The 18863-nt window shown below is 27.1% G+C and overlaps 1 protein-coding gene across 1 annotated transcript in view; it reads left to right on the forward strand.

Annotated features, from left to right (window-relative positions):
- The window catches only part of Abca3 (ATP binding cassette subfamily A member 3), a 49913-nt gene extending 40507 nt beyond the window's left edge, over positions 1-9406 (forward strand). Inside the window, exons 19-23 of the mRNA XM_043050142.3 lie at positions 514-741; positions 2351-2859; positions 3960-4147; positions 5959-6129; positions 8149-9406. Of these exons, the coding sequence (XP_042906076.2) occupies positions 514-741; positions 2351-2859; positions 3960-4147; positions 5959-6129; positions 8149-8644 (1592 nt within the window). The 3' untranslated portion in view covers positions 8645-9406. The remainder of the gene's footprint in view (positions 1-513; positions 742-2350; positions 2860-3959; positions 4148-5958; positions 6130-8148) is intronic.
- Positions 9407-18863: the final 9457 nt, after the last annotated feature.

The following is an 18863-nucleotide window of genomic DNA, read 5'->3' on the forward strand; positions in this document are numbered from 1 at the left end:
ATTCGGAATTATAAATAAATTAACAGTTATTAAAGCTTAAATTCTTATTGTGATACCAAATCTTCAGTTTATTTTTGTCATTAATCATAAATAAAAATAATAATTTTGTCCTTTTTTTTTTAAATTTTTTCTTAAAAGATTTGTTAATAATGTTTAATAGTCTTTGATTATTCTCACAATGTGGATAATATTATGGATTATTCCTCATGCCGTTTTAATAAAGTATAGTAATAAAATGGAAAATAAATGGCATGGCTGATTTTATATTTTTCTTCAAAAAAAATTCACCAGTTTGCCTTTGTATTGGAATAAATGTTTAAACCACTAAATCTCTCTTTTTTTTTCTTCTTTTTTTATGACACTGTAATAGATTTTGTCAAATTTAATAAATTTCATGTATTTGCTTTAGCATTCTTTTATCAATTGCAAATGTATGTGGGGAAAAATTATTTCTCTATGGATAATATAATTTTTTTTTAAATATTTTAAAGAATCCCTTTATTTCTCTTACAGGTATTGCACTCCTTTTAACAGTTACAATTTTGGAAATCCCCGATCTTGATGTAAGCTATGTTGCCAAGCCACTGGATATCCTTTTCTCTATATTGTTGCCCAATTATGCATTGGGTCGTGGAGTCTCGAATTTATATCAGAACAACTTATACAATGAATTGTGTAACAATGAGAGGGCTTTCATTGGTTGCATTATAGGTGCTCCTGAAGCTATGCCTTGCTGCAAAGGTAATCAGGAATTTAGATGTTTTAATGATTCATCAGCTTTTATGAAATTAGAATCATTAAAAAATTTTATTATCAAGGCTGCCGTTGGGTACTAAAAAGGCAACTAAAATAGATATTTTAGTGCATCAATGCTCAGTTCCTTTCTATCTACAATATGATGGTCAATATTTATGTTAAATTTAATTTATTATAATATAACAATTAAAGAGAAATGAAAATAAGCCATATTTCTTGCATATATAATTATTAAATCATAAAAATTGGTTTTAGTAAAGTAGTAAAAGAACAATGCGCAAAATAAAAAAGATATGACTTTTTTCTAATGATTGCATTTTTCACAAATCAGATAGCGATCAAAAGTGGGAACCTCAAATATAGTAATTAATTATTGCTAACTATTATTTAAGTTACCGAATAGGACATAAAAATTTACTTTCTCTGAATAAAAATATCTATTTTTTTGACACATTTGAATTTTATGTATGGAGGAGGGGGGGGTCATCTGCAATCAGAAAAATATGGTCCCATTAAAGAAGAGAAGTCTAAAATTTAGATCGCTGAATGTTAGTTTTTTTCGTACTTGGCTATAACTCAAGTTTTTTTAAGGGAATTTAAAAATGCTAGCTTATAATTACAAATTTAGTTTATCCAAAGATAATTTTTAAAAAATAAAAATAAAAAAAATAATTTTAAGAAATTTTTAAAAAAAAAAAAATTTTATTAGGTTTTATTATTTTTTAATATTTTAATTGAAAAAAGATTGGAAAAATTTTGAATTTTAAGGAATATAGATTTTTAATCATTTCATTCTAAAGGACAAAATACATAATTGACGGAATAATTCTGAAGAAATATTTTTAGAATGGGGCATTATTAAATTTATGAACTATTCAACTGATTTTTCTAAGATTGGGCATTTTTTCATTTAAAATTACATAACTTAAAATTGCAAATGATTTAATTTTACGATGGCTAGTCTATACAAATTCAATATCCGGCTTGCACTAACCGCAGTGCTGGCGGGAAATATCCTCAGTGGTAGACGGATCTTGGGTTAGAGTCCCGCTGCCGTCAGGCTAACCGTGGGAGATTCTCGAGGTATTCCTCTCTATGCAGCGCAAATGTGAGTTAGTTCCATCAAAAATCCTCCACAAAGGCAAATTTATCCTGATCCAGGAGTCCTCTGTCTTCTGGATTGGGTTCAAAATTACAAGGCTGCGAAGTTTAACATTAGTAGTCCTAAACCCAAAAATTGGGTCGGCTGTTAAACGATGGTTATAAAATAAAATAAAATATTATTAGTGTAGAAATACTATAAAAATAAGTTTGAGAAGGTGATTATTTTGGGCAACTATTTATCTATCTTAAAGTGCAAAATCTTCTATATTCTTATCTTAAAGTGCAAAATTTTCACTTTTAAGCAATTTCTAGTATTCTTTATGTAAAGTAATTAATACTGCATTTTCTGTTAAACATACATGGAAGTTATATATATATATTTTTTTTTTGCAATCCACCTGATAAATTATGTTATAGGTCTCTAAATGCCTCTCCTTGTGTTATGTGTGCACCCTGTTTACAGATAAATATTTTATACCTTATTTTATAGGAAAATGTAAAGATATTTGTGTGCCTTGGGAAGAAAATTATTTTACTCTAACAAGTCCTGGAATTGGAACTCAACTTATATGTTTATCATTTCAAGCTATTCTCTTCACCGTACTGCTCGTTTTGTGTGAAATGAATTTCGCTCGTTACATCAGATATTTGATAAAAAGCCGAAAAATCGTTCCCACCATTTCTTCATTAGATGAACTTGAAATTGAGACTGTGGAAGATGACGATGTCCGCAGTGAAAGACTTCAAATCCACAACACTCCTCTTAGACAGCTATTTGCTTATAATCATCTGGTTGTCATAGATTTGGTCAAGAAGTATGGAGGCCTCACGCCCGTGAATAAAGTATCCTTTGGCGTCCAGAAAGGAGAGTGCTTTGGTCTGCTTGGTGCAAATGGTGCTGGGAAAACTACAACCTTTAAAATGATAACAGGCGATGTCACCATATCATCCGGTGAAATCTATGTTGATGGTTTTAATATAAAAAAACAAAGCAGAAAGGTAAAATGTGTTTCCATGTTTATAGTGTGCTATTTTCTGTTAATTTTTATAACTTACTGCCTTAGTATTATGTTCATTATTTATACCAGACAGGGGTTTGTTCAGGGCAAATTAACTACCGTTTAGCGGTACCTTCACAAATTCAAGTTTAGGAAAAATGGTAGTTTCACAAAATACTTTTAAGAAAGCAAGTTCTAGATTCTCCTTCCCGCCTCTCCAACAGGGTGCATAGTGTTTTTTATAAGTGCTTAAAGGTGCTTATTTTCGATTTTCGTTTTTTAAGAGCCCCTAAAGGCGATTTTTTTCTTTGAGTGTTTTTAAAAAGTGCTTAATTTTCCCTTTTTCGAAATGAGATTTTTCCTTTACTATGTTGATTATCGCTCCAAATTATGCAAAAAGACACAGTTCACATTGTGCTATTCAACCTTTTCACAATTAATTCAACCCAATCTATTTCGGCGTATTGTCAGACCGTAGCGTATAAAAATGCCATTCGTTATACATGACTCAAAATTTCATCATTTTTTGACAATTGTAAAAAACAATGAAAAAAAATTTTTTTTTGGCATGACGGTTAAAACAATATAAAACCGTCAATTGTCAAAAACTTTCCAACCCTGTCTAATTGTGATATTTTCTTAGAGTGCTTAAAAATATTTTTTGAGTGCTTAAGAAGTGCTTATTTTTTGTTGAATAATTTGGCTACGCACCCTGTTCAAATTTTGCTATTGTATCCCTGTAAGAAACGATAAATGGCTGGTTAATTACGCATATACAAATAGGTAGCACATGCTTGGTCAGATAGTGGGGTGTGGTAAGCCTAACCAGTCACTTACGCCATATTATAGCGAGCTCTTTTATCGGCAGGGGTTTTTTTTTTAAAAAATTAGATGCTGAGGCTCTCCCTCTTCCTTTACAGGAAGTTGAAATTCGAGCATTATTCTTAACACCCACATTGGGCTGGCTGGCCAACTATGATGATGATAAAAATTATTTGTAAATTAAGGAAAGATTTGATTTGTAGATAATCAGTAAACTGTTATCTTTTTTTTATTGTCAAATATTATATTAAATTGTTTCTTGTTTAATTTTAAAAAAAGGTCCAAGGTCGAATTGGATACTGCCCTCAGTTTGATGCTCTGATTGACGAACTGACTGGACGTGAAACTCTAACATTATTTTCTCGATTGAGGGGCATTCCAAATGAACAGATTGCAGGTCAAATTAAATACTACAGTGAGCTCCTCACTTTTAATGCCCATGTGGATAAATTAGTCAAACATTACAGGTATGAATATTTCCTTTACTTTAATTTATAATCTAAACTTATCTACATTTAAATTATGTGATCAGTGATTTTAAGCTGTTTTAGTTAATTAATAATTCTAAAATGTAGAATTTAATATATTTTTTAAAGATTTTTAGGTGATTCCTTGGGCATAGCAGTATCTTTAATAAATTGATAAATTTTTATGGTACTAACTTTTTTTTTCTTGCAATTTCTAATGATAAACCTAATGTAAAGGTTTAGGTGTGATGAACTTCTATTGCTTAGTATTGTTTAGATAAAATGCTTAAATAACTTTAAGTGTAAGTTCAAAAAAAAAAATACTAATTTTAAATGTCAATAAAACATAATTTTAAATATATGTATGTTTCTCAAAAAGAAATTGTAATTTAAACTGATGTCTGTGTCACCTTTGTCAATTTCTTCATTCCTTTATAAAAAATTTTTATTTATAATTATCAGGACTAGAATGATGACGTTAAGTACATTTATTTGCATTTTTGGTTGTTTTTTTTTCCTCTATAGGGCATTATTTAAAAAATATATATAATTTTTTTAGGTTTCTTTTTTTCATTTTTAATAATTTTTATGAATTTTATATGACATTTTTCATTTTAAGAGAAATTTGCAATTAAACTTTTTCTTTATAAATTATTGTACATTTTGCATTTAATCTTGTTATTTTAAATATTTAGTATTGATGTTTAAGACATATTTTCAAGATACAGTGAAATGGTTGGTGACGGAGGTTGGTTGATCTTAGAAGTTACTTCCATTGACTTCAAAATTGTTATTGAAGGTGCTTGATTTTTCCCAAACAATTTTAATTTTAGTCAGTGTCATTCAGGATTCATTTCTTGGTGCAGAAATGTCACTTATGTTGGTGTCATGAAAACACGGATCGATGATTGAAATTTAGCTTCGATAAAAATGATCTTATCTGATATAATTATTTGGAAAAACAAATTTACCAATTGTAAATGATAAAACTATTTGTAATAAATAAATAATTATGTCGTTTGTTTAAATTTGCATTTAGTTTTATATCACAAAAATTAGTTAGCTTTAAAAGATGAGAAGAGATTTGTTTGCTTGTTTTTCTAAAATTACTTAGTTTTTTCCTTATTTAACTTTCAACTCTAAAAGTAAATCCTTAATAACTAGGGGAATCAGGGGATCGAATCGAACTAGGGAACCACGAAATCGATCCTCGTTAAATTGGTCTATTGTAAAGTACATAGCTTCTCACTAGGATCATCGAGCTACCAAAGCAAGAAGCCATCCATTCAACAAAAGAACAAAATGGTGATGGCTTGTTTTCAGATCACACTTTAGGAATATTTCTCAAACCGTCACCTATAGCCAGCCCATTTTGCAGTTCTATTGATATGTAAATGAAGTACTTCTACTACTCAGAAGAATATCAAAAAATATTGAATAATAAGAATGTCATAAAACAGAATATCAAAAAACATTTCATAGTACAATGAAATTCTGTTCTTGAAGATAGTAAATAAAAATTAATTCTTAATTACCTTTATCAAGTACCTATTGATATTTTATTTCATTCATTTGTTATGAGTTTATTATTAATTATTATGAGTTTTTTTTTTAAAAAAAATTTTAATTATTAAACACATTTGTAAAAAATTGTAAAGATCATTTTTTGATGGTCTTTAAAGACTTCTTTTTGTATTTTATAGAGCAATTACTACAAGAAATTTTAGGTCATCAACATTCTAGCCCTGATAATTATTATTACTGATAGACAGAGTAATAATATTAGTTTACTTCCTTTTAATCTTTTTCAGTGGTGGTAATAAACGTAAGCTAAGCACAGCTGTAGCACTGGTTGGTGACTCTCCAGTTATTTTCCTGGATGAACCCACAACTGGAATGGATCCAGTGTCACGCCGTTCCATGTGGGGTGCACTACTTCAAGTCATGCAGTCAGGACGTTCTGTTATTTTAACATCACACAGGTTAACTCTTTTAAAAATAACATGTTATCAAATTCCTTATTTTTTTAAAATCAAATATTGCTAACATCAAAATTGAATTATGCATGTAAATTATTTTTAGGATATGTTAGTAAATTATGTTTAAAAAATATTGGATGTTACATTGGAAGCTTTTAAAAAATCAGTTGTTTTACTTCTTTGTGGAAAGGGTACACCTATGCATTATTTTGCAGTTTGATTATTATGTATTTTCTATTTAAAAATTTTAAAAGGATGCTTCTTTTATTAAATACACAACTTAATTTAAAATATTTTGTCAAAAGAAATTCTAGATTGTATTGTCTATTGAGTTTTATAAAAATACTTCTTTCAGCCAGTAATGACAAATATATTAAAGTTAAAAGATTTTCTACATACTTATTGAAAATAATGCAAAAACAAACAAACATTCGAAGTTATTTAATTTACTTAAAAACTTCATCTTGTGGTAATCATGATGTTGAGAAGGTTAGAAGTGGAACTATTTTTATATTTTACTTAAAATATATTATCAGTACAATGAGACAATCAGTACTTTTATTAAAACTAAAAACTTTTATTGAGAAATTATCCCTTCAAGAATATTGATGTAATCAAAAGTGATACATATTGAGAGGGAGAAAAAGGATACAGTTTGATGTAGAAGTTGTCTGTGAAATTGTTTGGGAGGGGGGGGGGTGATTTTAATTCTAAGGGAAATGTACTTGCTGAGTACTTCAATGAGAAAACGTTAATTCTCATTAAACAAAAATAAAATTCTTAACTTCTTCATTTACTTGAAGGATAGGATTTTATCCAGTGCTAAATGACATATTTTAGGAAATGAACCCATTCAAATGGGGCACAATTTATATAGGGTTTAAAGAAGAGCATAAAGGAAAAGAATCAAGCTTTCCCTCAAATGCAAAATGTTACTCCTTTTTAGACAATTATTTTAGGACAGAGTTCACAAGTTTAACAGAGTTCAAAAGTGCGTGCATCGTAAAATGTTTACAGAGAATTGTGATTTGATACAATATACAATTACAAACTTAGAAAGTAAGCTAATGTAAATATTAGGATCTAATGTATAGGATAATGTATAGAATAAGGCATAGAGTTTCCAAAAGTGGTGCCTATATAGCACTAGAAAGAGCTTTTTTCAAGTAGAAATAACCTGTAATGAAATTAATTAATTGTTAATAAATATTTTTTTAATAGAATTGCAATGCTACAAATTCTACAATAGAAAAATGACTTCAATCTGAATGAAAATGAAGTGTTTTTTTAATTTCCATGTAAAACTAAACTTTTATTCTTTATTAATACTGTAATTTGAGAGAGAAAATATCATTTAATGTGTGAGTAAAGCTCATAATATGAAGGGTTTAAAGCAGGGTTTCTTAACCTGTAAATTCATGAACCCCTAAGGGGTCCATGAGTTATATTTTGGGGATCCGCTGACTACTCCTAATTTTTAAAACGCTTGGAAGCCTACCCATTGCTTGTAAATCGATTTATGGCAGCTATAATTCCGTTTGCTACATTGTATCTTTGCGAAGCGGAATTTTCCACACTTGTGACAATAAAAATATAACATCGAAATTGAATGAATGTTGAACATAATATACACATTGCTTTGTCAAAAACCATCCCCCAATTAAATTTATTAATTAAGGAAAAGCAGCAGCAACCTTCACATTAAAAATTTTAATTTTAAAAATTTTGTATGCTATTAAAATAATAAAATTAAATGTTTTCTAATAATTGATGTTTTTGCAATTATTTTTTTCACAGGGGGGAGGGGTGGTCCGTGACTTCTTAAAAATTTTTAAAAGGGGTCCATTATATCAAAAAGGTTAAGAAACACTGGTTTAAAGGAATGCCCGTAAAACTTTCTCTTTGTTACAAAATTATATTATCTTTTTCATTAAAAACAGAAAGAATAATTTTAATATTATTATCAGTAAGAAGTTAACATAAATTTTATTCTTTTTAAAATTAATCTACCTTTTTTTCCAGTATGGAAGAGTGTGAAGCTTTGTGTACACGCCTAGTCATTATGGTCAATGGTCGCCTTTGCTGTCTCGGTAGTCCTCAACATTTAAAGACCAAATTTGGACGTGGGTTCACGCTTACCATTAAAGTTGGCCGGAGACCACTAGCCATGAACATACATTTAAACGATGCTGCGAGAAATGTTGAAACAGTACAGGGAACTTCAGGTGATCCTTCAAGACGTATTTTGGTGCCAACAAATGGTGTCCTCAAAAATGACATAGGTGACATAAAAGCATTTGTCATGAGTACTTTTGTCAATGCCACATTAAGAAGCGCTCATGAAAACCAGATTCACTTTCACATTGCCAGCACCAGATTGAACTGGGCAGAAATCTTTGGCATCATGGAAAGAGCCAAAGTCAATTTGAACATTGAGGACTACACGGTTGGCGAAACAACTTTGGAACAAGTTTTTCTGAATTTTGCCTCCGCTCAAAGACCCGATGAGAGACTATAATGAATTTAGATTTTTTTAAATTTAATAGCTTGTGCAATTATTATTATTTTTTCAGAAATTTTCTGTGTTTGAACCACAATATTTTGAATATTTATAATATATTTATATTGTTCCAAAAAAAAATGCTGTGTTATCTTCTGAAACTGTGATGCTTTTTGTGCCTTATGAAAACTGGGTATCAATTATTTGCCGGTTTTTAGCTATTTTAATTAATCTTTGCACTAGGAATATAGTTTAATGTACAAAAACTATATTGTGCTTATGAGGTGACAACAGCAAATATAGCTTGCACATACATTGAACTTCACTTTAGTTATAAGTCCTTAAACTAGATGATTTAAAATTACTTTTAATGAAAAATTTGAAAATACAATTTGATTTCAACTGAAATTATTTTTTCATTAGAAATAATAATGAGAAATAAAATTATTTGTTTTCTATTCCATGAGATTTTTTAACATAACTTAGATACTTTTGCGTTGCTGATTTCAAATCTGAAATTTGTTTCTCTCTACAAACTACAGTTCCTATGCAATTTAATAACATATTATGTAGTTTCCTCAAGTGTTCCCACTTCTCTCTTGTTGTAAGGCATAGTAGGAATAAGACTATAATACATTTCAGTTTATATTGTGATAAGTTATGGTTATGCGTTTTTTGTCTTAAGTGTTATTTTCAGAAAAGCAGACCAAGCTATATGTTCTTTTTAAACTTGTGCATTCAGGCAATAAAATAAAATAAAAATAAAATTTTGAAAAAAAATCTGAAGTTTTTTAATTAAACTCATTTCAGATTTGAAATCCTCACACCTGAATTAAGTATCAATTACTTGTATAAATGCAACCAAAAAATTTGCTCCCCAGTGTTATTAAATTTTACTGATTTTTAGTTATTTTAGTTGATTTTTTACACTATAGATTATAGTAAAATGTTTTTTAAAAAAATCTAAGCATATAAGGTGACGGTAGCAAATATAACTTGCACTATTGCACGTTTATTGGACTTCATTTTAGTTATTGTAAGTCCTTACACCAAATGATTTGAAAGTACTTTTAAAGAAAATTGAAATGTAAAATTTGATTTTAATTAGAACAATTTATTCATAAATAATAAATTTCTAAACATGATTGCTGTATAAATCAAGTAAATCATATTTGTTTGTTTGTCTAAAATGTGTGTTGTTCAAAAATGTTTAATTTTAAAACATTTTTTAGGAGCTTGACAACGAAAAAAATACTTTAAAAAAAACTTAATTTAGTTTTCTGTTCATTATTATTCAAGGGACAGCCCCTTGTATAGGTTTAAAAATGCTGTGCTACCTAGTGGGTAAAAGAAAGTTAAAACTTTGAGTTTGTATTAAAATTATACTGTTATACATTCACAATAATACTTTTTGTACACTTTGAACTTTTTTGCATTGCTAGTCAAAAATACTTTATTAGCTCTAATTCCTTGATAGTACCTTGACCACGTCTTTACTTATGCTACAGATATATATATATATATATATATATATATATATATATATATATTATATATATATATTATATATATATATATATATATATATATATATATTATATATATATATATATATATATATATATATATATATATATATATATATATATATATATATATATATATATATATATATATATATATACATCATTTTTAACAAAGATTCCTTGAGATAATTAGAGCAGTCATTATAAAACATACAGTTCATATCATTTTTATTTAATAAAAATAACTGGATGTTCAAAGTTTTGTTAGAGGTATAATTAGTTTTAAAAGAAATTATTTATTTAATTTCTGAACATTTAATCTTTGGTGAGTTATAGAATTTCTATAAATATACTTAATTACTATAAATATACTTAATTACTATAAATATACTTAATTACTATAAATATACGCTATATAACTTACTGTGTTGATTATAACTTTAAACGTTAATGACTTTAAACGTTCTCTCTAATACACAGTTTTTAAGAGAGAATGCATCTCTTTATGCAATATTTAAAGATTGATTTTGATTAAACATAATATTGAATCAAAATTTTTAATGTATCTTTATACATTTAAATTTGGGGGAAATATTTAATGAAAAATTTTTAGTTAGGTCATTTTTTTCCATGGTTATTTTGGATGCTTATTTTATATTTATGAAAAATATTTATCTTTTGTTATTATATTTTTATATTTATTTCTTTTAGCTTATATACAAAATATTTATATTATTTTTCATTGTTGTACTCAATTTTATGGTTTTGTTTTGTTTCTAGAAATATTGTCTGTAAATAATAGGCACTAGTATAAGTAGTGTTAACAAATTTATTTTGAATTTTAACAAATTCTAAAACCTTTTAATTTCATACTGGCTTTTTAAAATATCAAATCCTTTCCTTTTTAATCCAATTGGGAATCAAACAAAGTAATTTTTTTAAAAAGACCAAACAAATACAGGCAATAAAAAATTACAACAAATAAAATATTTGATAAATAGTTTAGTGTATCAAAGTTCTATTTTAAAGTATATCATTTCAAAATAAAATATATCAAAATATTAATTAATGTATCAAAATATCATTTCTCCTTTTATTCAAAATCCTTGCAAAATTATGTATACTCTGACCCATAGAATTGGTATGATTTCCATTCTACGGCAAATAATCCTGACAATGTATGAATCTTAAATATTATAAATCAAATTGATAAATATGTGATTTGAAATATTAATTATTTTAATGCAAAACTTTCAGCTACGCTAGTAATTCTTATGCTTGACGAAGTCACTGTCGTTAAAATAAATAATTAATATTTATGACTTTAAAACTCAACTTCATTACATGTTTGAAACTTTTTGGTTCATTTGTAAATAATTATTATTCTTTACATTCCTACTTAAAAAGCAAAACCAATACTTAACTAAAAAATTACTAAGATTTCAATTACACTAGTAATTTATATGTTTGACAAAGTCACGGTCGATAAAGTAAATAAATTAATATTGATGACTTTACAACTCAGCTTCATTACATGCTTATAACTTTTCATGTTTATTTGTAAATGCTTACTGTTCTTTATGTTCCTGCTTAAAATACACAACCAATACTTAACTAAAAAATTACTTGCATTATTTTTAATTTTTCAAATAATATTACCTTATAATTTAAATATATAATTTTGAATGTGCAAAATTCCAAACAATAGAGAATTATCATAAATAAACTGATAACTGCATATTACTGGATCTGTGGTTTCTAGTTTTATCAGTCTCAATACATGGTACAAATTTAATATGTATTCCTTATACTTTTCTAAACAAAATATTCCTTTTTGTTTGTGTGGTCATTTATGTGTGTTAACTTTTAATGGTAAGTTATAATGGAAATTTGTTTCAAAAGTTTTATCTTTTGTTTTTATTTTAAAACAATTTATATTAAATCCGGTGAGTGTTCTCATGAAAAATTTATTATTTTTGATGTATTTATAAATAGCTTTGTTTTTTAAAATGTAAGCTGAGAAAGTAGAAGAAAAACATTTGTTTAATTTTTTCAGGAATTTATATATTAATTTTAAAAATTGTAAAAGTGTTATTTTTTTTTAATGTGAGTCAAAGCTAAAATAAAGATTATTAATTTCTTCTGTATTCTGTATTGATGTAAGAATCATGTTTATTGTTATATTATATTATGATATAGAACATAAAGATTTCTAAAGCAAAAGTGTGAATTTATATGTGAGTTAATTACCTCCTTTGCAGTTTATCTGTGACCTCATTTTGCTTGTTTAAAATTCTTATGTACTTACTATTTTTAGATACTAATGGTATTTCACCAGATTATATTCTGCCTTTTATATACTTTATATTTATGGTATGTTTCCTTAAGAAACATTGCCTACCATAAATTTTGTTACATTAGAGTTTGGTGTGTTTTTCTTTTATGATATTTCAATTATGTTATATAAAATTCTATGACATTTTATTCTTCTAAGATTTTGTCTCACTATATTGCGAGTGGAATATTGTATGGGTTTGAGTGTATCACTGTAGCAGATGTTTAAAGTGCAGTGAAATAGCAACTAACCTAAAGAACATTTATTACATACATAAAAACAATTACAATACAAGACAAAGAAGTAAACAAGAATTAGGTGTGGTCCATTTAATGTCCATAGTTAAAGTTATGAAACAATCAGTAAATAAAAAATTTAATTATTTCAGTTATATATGATATTCAAAGTGCTAATGATTTTTTATAGTTTTTTATCAGCAAGGATAAGTGCTGAATTGATTTATTTTTTGTAACAATTTTTTTTTTTTTACAATCATTGTTTGATTTATTTTATTCTCTAAGGAAATACAAGTATTGAACTGAAAAGTTGAATTCCGTTTTGCTTTTATATATATATATCCCATACCTGCAGTCCCAAGGCAGTTTGGCCACGGCCAGTTGTAAGTATTTTAATTTTATGTATGTCTGCCCACTTAACTTCAAATGAAAATAACTATCTTTGTAACTTATGCTTAATATGCATCATAATGAGGCCGAGGTAGCCTGGTTGGTAAGGCACTGGACCCTTGTTCAAGAGGTCATGGGTTCCATCCCCGCCGGATGAAGACCCTATCTCTAATAAATTATCTGTAATCACCATTTACTAAGGAGAATTTATCCCCTGTAGTAAATGGTTGGTAATGGATGCACAATAAATCTGTCGAGTCGCAAAGTCCTCCATGTTCCCAAAACAAATCATACCTCTGAGGGTACTGATCTAGGAGTTCCCTTTTTTTCTGGGTTGGTTAAAAATTACAAAGCTACGGCTACAGTAGTAGTCATAAGCCCCCAAAATTGGGTCAGCTGTTCAATGACGGTTATAAAAATTTTAAAAAATATATATATTCATCATATTTTGTGTAAGTACTAATATGCAGATCAGCTGTTAATTTTTAAAAACAAAAATTATTTCTGGTAGAATTTATATTTACAAAATACTTGTAATTTATGCTATATAAATAAAAAGTTTTAATTAAGTTTAAAACTTTATTGAAAAAAATATTTAAAAGATATTTTTATACAGTTTTAGTTTGTACATTTCTTATCATTAGAAACTAGTTTTTGAGCTATTGTTTTTTGAAAATATGAATTTATAAAATTTTGATTTTTCAAAGTAGTGTAATTATTGTGCGTAAACAAAATTATGATTTTTTTTTTCCAATTGTGATACAACTGACTGTGATTGTATTTTATGTGTTGCTGTAGTTTCTGAATAATATAAAATATTCTTAAAATTCTGAAACAGTTTTTAATTCATTATAGGATTTTTAAATTAATTTGATTTTGTACAGAAAGAGTTTTAGACTTACTCTTTAATTATTCTGATTGTGCCATAAATTTCATGATTATGATGTTAAATATGTATCTAAAATACGAACTGGCAATAAAAAGATATTAAAACCATGAATGCTTATCTAGAATACTAAATTTAGTGGAATCTGACTACGAGATTTTATATATATATATATATATGTATATATATATGTATATAAATAAAACACGAAGAAAATTAAAAGAACAATAAGTATTATTTATTGCCCATAAGCTGCAAGTAAATAGAACTCGTAAAATAAGCTCAAAATTTGGAGAAAACAAGGGAAAAATTACAGAACAATGAAAGAAGGGGGGGAATGAAAATAACAAGAAACCGGAAGAAGGGGAAAAAAAACAATGCGAAAAAAGAGACAAAAATTTTAAAAAAATCCGGAAAATAAAAGATATAATCTTTTAATCTGCTCACACGATTATATCCACAAAAAAGAGTGCTTTCTAATATTGTATCAATATAGCCGAAGCAAAATATATCAAAACAATAGTGTGAGGAGTTCTCAAAAAATTTTACAACAAAAAATAGAACACAATAAGTAAAAATATCACATAAAAACAGAAAATAAAATATAAAGAAAAAAATAGAATAAAACATGAAATGAAAGTGTGACATTAGGTCACAGCCTAATTTATAAATATCCTGTTTTTTTTAATCAATAATACTAATTCTTTTAATTTTGTAATACATTCTTTTATTTCATCATCTTTCTTTAGCCCCTTAAGCGGTAGCGCAATTTGGACATTCTCCCCCTAAATTTCCTTACCAGCTCCTTAAAAGAGCCCCTTTATTTCGAGAAGTTTCCACCCTTTTTTTTCTGAGAATTCCACTGGTCGTCGGCATCTTTCATCTCCGCGTGTTTGTTGTGTTTCTCAACCGTAACTTTTAACGCATAATCAATTTTTCGTCTCAACTCGTGATTTTTAGGTAATTTAACTTTAACTTGCACAACATGCACTTCAACTTTAAGTTTTTGTATCTTATAAAAAGGAAGAGCGCGAAAGACGGATAGCTTTCGATAATTTGATGTCATATAATTTGCTGCCCTCCGCTTAACGGAGTTTTAACATTTTTTTGCTCCCACCTCCCTAAGGTGGAGAAGCTTTTTTTTCTCGAAGATGGCTTCTCTGCGCCACCTTCATTTGATGTTGGGCTTTGTTCGCTGAAAATAACTCACCTATCGCCATGCTGTCCTTTTCATTGTCTCTGATGAATTGCTTACTAAAGAATTTTCCTTTTCCTGACAAATTGGATTAATGCCTACTAAAGAATTTTCCTGATAAATCGGTTTTAATGCCTACTAAAGAACTCTCCTGATAAAATCTCCAGTTTTTTAAAGGATGATCCGCTGACCAACTACCGTCAGGGATGGAAATCCCCCACAGTCATTTTTAACTCCTGTTCCAGTCATCACTAGTTCCACATCCTTGGCATGAGCCATTCCTAAAATGATGTCGTGCCTCAACATGATGATTTGTCTAGTTTGTTTTTCCTCCAATAAAACAATAGTGATTTTTTTTAAAAAAGAACTGGACTGATTCCTTTTTCACTAGCCAAAAAGTTTTTGTTTGTTTCATCCTAAACTCATCTCCGATCCAGGACTGGATATCTTTTTATGGATAAAAAGGTATGTGCTTTGAATATACTTGTTATCTCCTAGAACTGTTTTTGAAGAAGAAGAATTACTATTTTTCTGGGTTAGCCAAACTTCGTAAAATGTACAACTAACTATGTTTCACCCGGCCATAATTTTTTTGTTTTTCTCTTTCTAAATTGTTATTTTTTTGCAACTTTTTCATTCTTTCTATACCCAACCTTAACAGGGCATCTGGTGCCGTTCCGCTTTTCGGTTGGTGTATATAGTTTTTAAATAAATTTATTTTGACCAGTGATTTCAAATTAATTTTTTACTATGAGTAAAGTAAGATATTATTATTCAATGTTTAATACATTTAATTTCAATAAATTTCTTTAAGTTTGGAGTAGGAAATGAATTGTTTATTTCAATAGTTTTTGATAGAATAGCCAAATAAACAATAATAAATTATGCAATGTAATCAAATTTTTTTTAATAGACTTTATGTTTTGATTAGTTCATTAATATCTTGTTTTGGTTATTTACTAATTTGTTTCATACAATAACCAAATAGATAATTTTTTAAGTTGAGTTAATAATAATTATTTGTCATAATTGCTGTAATTGAATATTACAATTGCTTTATAATAGTAATTAAAAATAACGATTTTGATTAGGATGATTAATATAAATATTTTTGATTAAATAATAAGTAGTAATTGGATAAGATTTGGTAAATAATTTTTCATATAACAAATTTAAAAATAAGATTCCTTTTATTCTATAAAATTGATGTTTACATAAATTATTTGAAAAATATTTTTTTTCACAGCAATTGGTTAAAATAATAAGTATTATTTAATATTTGGTAAATTTTATATGAACTAAAAAAAAAAAAAATTTGCTTATTATGCTTTTGAATCAGGTCATGTTTAATAATTTAATTGATTATTTTGTTGAAAGGTTATTGAATTGATTTTTAATATGAATTGCCAATGTCTTACTCTCCATTATTGATAAATTATTAGTGTTCTAATCTATTATAATACAATTACATATCTATAATTGGTTTGTTTTTAAAATTTTTTTGGGTGTTTATTTGCACTTTGAAATAATTAATGACAATATTGTTTTTTCTAATGGTTGATATTTCTTGTTTATGCAAGTCGTTATATGATTAACAGTAATTTGAAGGGTTACCTAATTTTTTAATTGTGTTTTTCTTGATATTTAAATTTATTATATTTCAATGTGTACATTATTTTCATGAGGTTATCAAAAGGTTACAATTAGTAATAATACTTGTTTAATTGATACTATTATTATTTAATTTTTTTTCATTAGATGACCCCAATTCAAACCCGTAATAGAACGTATTCTAATTCAATAATTATGCCTGATAATTTTAACAATATCACTTTCCCTAAGGTTTATCCTTATAGTTTAACAAATAATTTTTTTGACAATAATTTTTGTAATTAACTTATTGATATATGTGTGATGAGTGTTACTTGGGCATCGTTGTGTGTGATGCTGGTCATTACATATCCGTGGAACAGCGGGGTCTTGTGGCAGTTGTTATACAATATCAATGACTTTTGCATTTATAAATTTATTTCTTCTAACTTTTTAATGTTTCTAATTTTTACTAATTTGCTTTTAATTGAATGATGTATTCAAAAATGAAGGGTTTTTTTAATGATGGAGGATGAGCAGTTTAATTTTGGATTTTCTTTTGGTCAATTATTATCATTTTTTTTTCAAAAAAAAAATAATTCTCTTTCCAAATTTTTTTATTATCTAATGTTTTCAAATTTGGCTCTCTCCCAATTTTTTTATTATGTCATGTTCTCAATTTTAGTGAATCAATGTTTTGATGTAAGCTTTGCTAGGCTTATATGTTTGAATGTGTTACGATTTTCTTACTGGTGTATCTGATAATTTAATATTTACTTGAATTATTACAAAAAAAAAAAAAAAAAAATAAAATATTTGGGATAGTGAATTTCCTGAATCGTGTCTGGTAATACAGATGCATCAAATTGTTTTTGGGATTAATTTATTAAACTAATTGGGATAAAATATGTCCTGATTGCTCTGGGTAATACCTGAGCTCAACGATTTTTGCTGGTAAATTAAACCAGAATTTTTTTTCCTTTACTTTTCCCTGGCCATAATAGAGCCAGACGTTAATTATTAATTTTAGTTTCCTGATCAAAAATGAATCAGAAGGTATTCCTGGTCAAAGAAACCAGAAGATCAATTATGATACCCTGGTCAAAGAACCAGATGATATATATGATATATATATATATAATAATAATTTAAATTAAATAAAACAAAAAAAAAAAAAAAAAAAAAATTAAATGATTCGGGTCAATTATTAAATAATTGAATTGTTTTGATGCTCTTGGAGGAAAATCTTTTGCGTAACCTTTGAATATCCATATGTTAATAATTACTAAAGTACATAACTTTCACAATGCTACCTTCATTGTTAATGTAAAGCTAATAATTAAGTGTCCTTTGAGGTCAAACATTTTTGCTTTGTTTGAGAACATTCTTTCATTTGTGTTGTAATAATATGAAATAATCATCAATTCTTTCATAATCAATAATACATTCATTAAGTACTCACTAATTTTATAAACGAACAAATAATACAAAGTTGTTCATGTCTAACTGATTGCAATTTTTTTAACAAATATTTCATGTTAATATTTGTATTTTTTTAAATTACGTAAACACATAATTGTAATTAATTAATGACGTCTGATTTTCGAATGCCAATTTTTTTTGTTTTTCGACCCTGTAGTTCTGTACAGTATTTTTTTTCCTTTTCTAGTATGTCATAAGTCACTATTATTACATACAAAATTTTTTTTGGATTTTTTTGCAGAGTGTGAATTCTCTTTGCATAATGTATACAAGTACACCTCATTGTACATCTCAAGGTGTCACAACGGTTGTTATGATTTTTTATTGTTTTGTGTTATGTTGTTTTATACAAAATTGTTGATGCTGAGTTTGTTAATTGTATATTGTTCAGCAATTTTTGTTAGGTAATGCTTTTTGTAAGCAATGTGTCAAGGCCTTGTTTGTTTTTGTTTTGTTTTAGCAGTTTTTTTGGTCAAAGTTCTGTGAGTCAATTTGTTTTTTTAAGTGTTAAAATTCCTTGCAGTTTTTGTTAAGTTTAATGTTTTGCCTAGGCTTTTCCTGTTACAACTAGTAAATTTAATTGCAAATTTTTTAAAT

The sequence above is a fragment of the Parasteatoda tepidariorum genome, chromosome 9 (genome assembly GCF_982258835.1).
Source record: "Parasteatoda tepidariorum strain Cologne lab strain chromosome 9, Ptep-v5.0, whole genome shotgun sequence".
Taxonomy (NCBI): domain Eukaryota; kingdom Metazoa; phylum Arthropoda; class Arachnida; order Araneae; family Theridiidae; genus Parasteatoda; species Parasteatoda tepidariorum.